The 5063-nt window shown below is 38.3% G+C and overlaps 1 protein-coding gene across 1 annotated transcript; it reads right to left on the bottom strand.

Annotated features, from left to right (window-relative positions):
- Window positions 1–361: 361 nt before the first annotated feature.
- LOC137892691 (histamine N-methyltransferase-like) lies at window positions 362–4812 on the bottom strand. Its single transcript, XM_068738022.1, has 3 exons — window positions 4669–4812; window positions 4394–4487; window positions 362–1582 (listed from the first exon to the last, which is right to left on the bottom strand). The coding sequence occupies exons 1-3, from the start codon at window positions 4744–4746 to the stop codon at window positions 1221–1223; spliced, it is 534 nt and encodes a 177-aa protein (XP_068594123.1). The 5' UTR covers window positions 4747–4812; the 3' UTR covers window positions 362–1220.
- Between the last annotated feature and the right edge of the window lie 251 nt (window positions 4813–5063).

Below are 5063 nucleotides of genomic sequence, written 5' to 3'. Positions count from 1 at the left end.
TATATATTTTATTTGTCTTTGATCTGCCCATCTTTGTATTTCAGAGACAGTTACTGATGTTGCCCTCACGATGGCGCCAATACTTCATACATCAGTGATATGCCTGAAGACAAACAGTGAGGCCAGCAGCTACCATTGTGCCTGTGTTTATCTAACCAGTATATTGCACATGTCAATATGTAAATCTGAGAGACATGGTTTCTCATGGAATAATTACATAACGTGGTGTAGAGTGATCACACTTAATATAAAAAACTTGGTTCATTGATATGCTTAATTTTGCATCTATAAGCCATACTAGAGACTGAAAAAAAGGCTAAAAAGTAATTGATGTGGAAAGAAATAATGAAACAAATATCAATTAAGTGAAACTGCTTTATCTTCCAGTCAATTTGTTCAGTACAGTTTGCCACCATCTTTATGCCTCTTATGTTAAAAAACATTTGTCATTTATGTCCATTTTATTTGTGTGTATTTTGACTGTTAAAACTTTTAACAACAATACATATGGAAATGGGACTAGATTAAATAATTATAAATGAAAATGTTTGTCATGTTAATTCTACAACAGCTACAATGCAAGACAGAAAGGCCAGCATAAACAGGTCCGATAATTCTATTTGTCTAATCACGTTCTCTCATTGATGTAAATGTAAATGAAACCATTTCAATACATAACATTCAAAGGCAAAGACACAGAATCCAGGAACTCCCACAGGAGTGTCCATTTTATCAAACTTAACTGCTCAATCTCCATGGAAAATTAAACCTTCAATTTTACATTTATCTTCACACTTCCAAAGTAATTGTATCCAATGGGAGCAATAGTATGATAGGGTTGGTAGCGCAGCCTGCCAGCTGTAGCCCATTAAAAATGCTATCATGATGGAATATAAGGCTGATGTCTGAAGCTAATCAAAACTCTGAACTTTCCATTTTGTGGCTCATGACACTAAAACAAAATGTATTTAAAAAAAAGAAGCAAAATCAATCCATTTTCATTTTGCACAAGCACAGATGAAATCAAGAAATAATACTGTTATCAACCTACGAAAGTTACTGTTCTAGGAAAACAGAACTGATCATGTAAAACAAGGCATTTCCCAGAGGCTAAAAACTTACTTACATACGGTAAATTATACACAATTTGAAACACCCTTAAGACTACAAGTATGTTGTTCAGCTGCAAATTTCACATTTACTATATGAACTGCTTGTTTTTAAGTAAGCTGATCTATGACTATCACTCCAAGGTTGTTGTTAAAGATAACTTTACCGTTGGACTCCACACTACAGTCTGGGTGCCTGAGTAACTCTAAAACACCAGCTTTCAGTTCAGATGAGGCTGTCTTACTGAAGTCCAGCACCTCAGTGAGAAAATCAAGCAGAAGCTCTCCCTTCTCATCCCTCTTGGTGAAACACTCGGTGATATCCATTTGAGATGGCAGTTCGTAGCTCTGGTAGCTCACCCCCTTTGCGTCCAGGAGGCTTTTGATGTCTCCAGTGGTCACACACTGACTTATCTCTGTGTTACAGAGTTGATTCCTGTAGGTCCGCCACAGCTTTTCCCAACCACTCTCACCTGGAAAAGATGACATGAAAACAAGACTAAAAGTCTACAGCCAAGTTAGCTTAGCTGCTCCATGAGCCTGTACTTTGGCACAGCTGTGCTTTGAGGAAAATGCTGATGTCAGCATGCTAAGATACAAAGACAATGCTAACAAACAGGTATAAGAAGAAAAACACTTCAGCAGCACACATTTGCCCACATGTTCAAAATGTCCCTGTGGTCTATGATGGACAATCTCACTCTCTCCTAGAGGTTGACATTATCAACTCACTGCTCTGCAGAGAGGCATATTGGCTTCATACTTTGAACACAATTGAGCCGTTTGGCCTGAATAAAGTACTATATTTCTCATGTTTCGTCAATTGATTACACACTGTGCAGTGCTGGTTGAAAACTTGCCTGTTCAGAACAGGCTGAATACAACGCCTGTGGTGTTACTGAATGCAGCTTTCTCAAGAACCGCTCATAAAAGCAACGCTGCGCTTCCTTGGGTCCAATTCTAACTCATTGTTCCTTGAACTAACTTACAAAAGTTCCCCAAAGCAGGTAAAAAATAAGCTGTATACTACTTACTTACTGTGCAGTGCGGTATTATTAGTTTCACTATTGATAGTTAATAGTTTTACTTCAGAAAAAAAGGTTTGAGGAGCCTTTTTCTACCACTTGCAATACCAACATTCTCAGTTAGAGAAAGGGTGAATACTAAATCAAGTTGACGTTTGCTTGGGGCTCTCCAGCTACAAAATCCACCCCTTAAAAATCAAACCCAAGTGGCAGTTAATCAGTCAGAAACATATGTGAAATACATTTAGCAGACGTCATTCTCAAATAGGTATATTAGTCACTTGCTTACAACCATTGCGGTTAAAAGTAGAGCATGGATTTATTGGAGCTAGAGCTAGCAAAGTACATCTACTCAATAAATCCAAAGTTATAAGTTAGTTGTGCTGGGCGGTATACCGGTTGAACCGGTATACCGGTTCAACCGGTATACCGGTTTTAATTTCCCGTATGATATGAATTTCTCACACATCGCCATACCGGTGCATAGCCGAAACAACTGCTGTCACTCTTCAACAGGGAGCTAAATACATTGTTCGCCGCTGTGGGTGCTGTGGTCGAAGCTAGTTGTCTTAAGTGTATTGAGAGGGAACCCTAATCATGGTTATAACTTTATAACACAACAATTAACAACCCACAACTAACTCTCTTTAACAGGGCAAAACACCACAACACAACAGTTTGTGACACATAAACAATTTGTAACGCTAATAATTGTACATTTATAAAATTTCACCGCCGAACGGCATGCTGGGTACAGCTCGCTAGCTAGCCCGTTAGCTAGTCTGTTAACAGCTGGGAGAGGCACCTTTCACTATTGTAACTTTACATGAAAGAACAGAAAAGAGCGATGCAGGATTAACAAAGAGAGACCGGAGATGCACCAATAGAGTTTGGAAGTGTTTTGGTTTTAAAAAATCTGACGTTTTGCGAGTTTGGAGCCACTGTTGATGCCGTTGGTGGTAACACGAGCAACTTATCACCTCAGCAGAAAACGTGAGTTATTTTTTGTGTGTAATAGATGCAATCTGAAATTTACAAAAAACTGCAAACCTATCTACGTCATGTTTTTATGTTTGTTAAATTCTCAGTAGCAATAACTAAATGATATGCATATTACAAACAAAACACTGCTTTTTTTGGTATTTTGGTCAGACAAACGCAACGCTGATTAGCGTGTAATATGTGTGGTATTTGTTATAAATGTGCGTTGGTACATAGAGTGTAATAAGAAGCTGTACTTGGAGGGCCTTAGGACCCAGGGGAATGTAGGTGAAGGAAGCAGAAAGAGACGGAAGACATGCCACACAAACAGCTGTTCACCGCTAGCTGCCGGCCGATTGGCCGGACGGTTCTTGTGTTAAAAATGTCCGCTTTAATAATTAAATGCTCAATAAAATAATTTTCTGCGTGAATTAGTTAATGCGTGAACGCAATAAAAAAAATAACGTGATATAACGTGAAACCGCCAGAATCTTACAAAATACCGTGATACACATTTTTGGTCATACCGCCCAGCACTATAAGTTAGTTTGGCAAAAACGTAGACAATTTGAGTTGCAATGGCAAAATGGCGCTGTTCATGTTTAAGCTATCCGCTCGTGCTCATTGGCTCCAGGGAACTGAAGAAAAGTTCAGTAGCAACATTCTCTTGCATTCATGCAGCGTTAGCAGGCTATATTCAGGATCCAGCAGAAACATGTATTGCAATGCTTGTTTATTCAAAGTCTCCAAATTACATTGAATTCTACAAAGTATTTCATGGGGTCTTAGTTTAACGTTTTAGCATGCTAGCATTTGCTAATTTGCACTAAACACATAAGTACGGCTGAGACTGATGGGAATGTCATTAGTCTTGCAGGTATTTACTTGTAAACTAAAGTAAAGACATGTGGACCTAGTTGTGGCTCTAGAGGAAGTGCCAATGGATCATCAAAGTCATTAACATACATAATATAACAACTATTGGTGCAATCAGATCCACATTCTGAATGTTGAGATACTGGTTTAGTAAAAACTTTGCCCTGTTGGGAGGTGCCAGAGGAAAAGCCATAGGATCACAAAAGTCAGTAGGATTCATCTTCTGTGAACCATGTATCATGTATGTAGTATTTTTTTTAGGTAGAATACATTGTTGGTTAGAATACATCAACAGGTTTTCATCCCTATATGTACTAGATGTATCAGCAGTAGACATACTGGCTCAATGCAGATCAAAAGAAAGAAAATGTCTTGAGTTTGAGATAAAATCCACCCACTTACCAGACACTAGAATGAGAAGAAGCTTCCCATTCTTGTCCAGGAGACTCCTGAAGAAGCTCATGGTAGCCCCAGGATCCTTCACATAGTACAGCATCTGTCGATTTCACAACAGATAATGAGCTGGTAACTGGATTCATAGAGCACCCAATTAAAACACTATGCTAGACGAATGTTCTAATGGAATTAATTGCTGCGGAGCGCCGCCAAATGAATATGACCTAGATGTGTCAAAAATACAGTTTGTGGGCCAGAAGCACTACGTTGGCAACACAAACCTGTATCATGTGAATGAAGTCAGCCTTCTTAGTCATCTTTTTCCCTTTCCAGTGCTCCTCAAACTCAATGGCAGTCATCTGGTTCCAGGTAAATTTGATGTAATCTAAACCTGGTTTCTGTGACACCAAAACTGCATCAACAGACACAAAACAGAGTTATGGAATGTAGTGGAAACATCATTACACAATAATGTGACAACATCAAAAATCAATCTGCATTGTTACATGCTGCCTTGTGTAAATGATACATTTCGATTTCATATAACAGGAAAATATAGCATAACTAATTTAAATTATTACTTAAAATCCCTTGTATTACACAGTAATGTTAACACCGAAACATATTTTAGTTCCTACACTATTTTTTTTAGGCCATAACATTTGCTTGTCACATA

The sequence above is a fragment of the Cebidichthys violaceus genome, unplaced genomic scaffold (assembly GCF_023349555.1).
Source record: "Cebidichthys violaceus isolate CVI_PGR_0920_01 unplaced genomic scaffold, fCebVio1.0.p SCAF_11, whole genome shotgun sequence".
NCBI lineage: Eukaryota > Metazoa > Chordata > Actinopteri > Perciformes > Stichaeidae > Cebidichthys > Cebidichthys violaceus.
Note: the sequence above shows the minus strand (reverse complement) of the source record. Positions and strands in the feature narration are given on the sequence as shown.

Bases quoted from the DNA above. Each gene is read 5' to 3' on its own strand.
- LOC137892691 (XM_068738022.1), bottom strand. From the start codon at position 4,746: ATGACTGCCATTGAGTTTGAGGAGCACTGGAAAGGGAAAAAGATGACT. The intron at 4,488-4,668 runs GTTTGTGTTGCC...TGAAATCGACAG, and splicing joins ACTTCATTCACATGATACAG to ATGCTGTACTATGTGAAGGA. The intron at 1,583-4,393 runs GTAAGTGGGTGG...CATCTTTTCCAG, and splicing joins TCTTCTCATTCTAGTGTCTG to GTGAGAGTGGTTGGGAAAAG.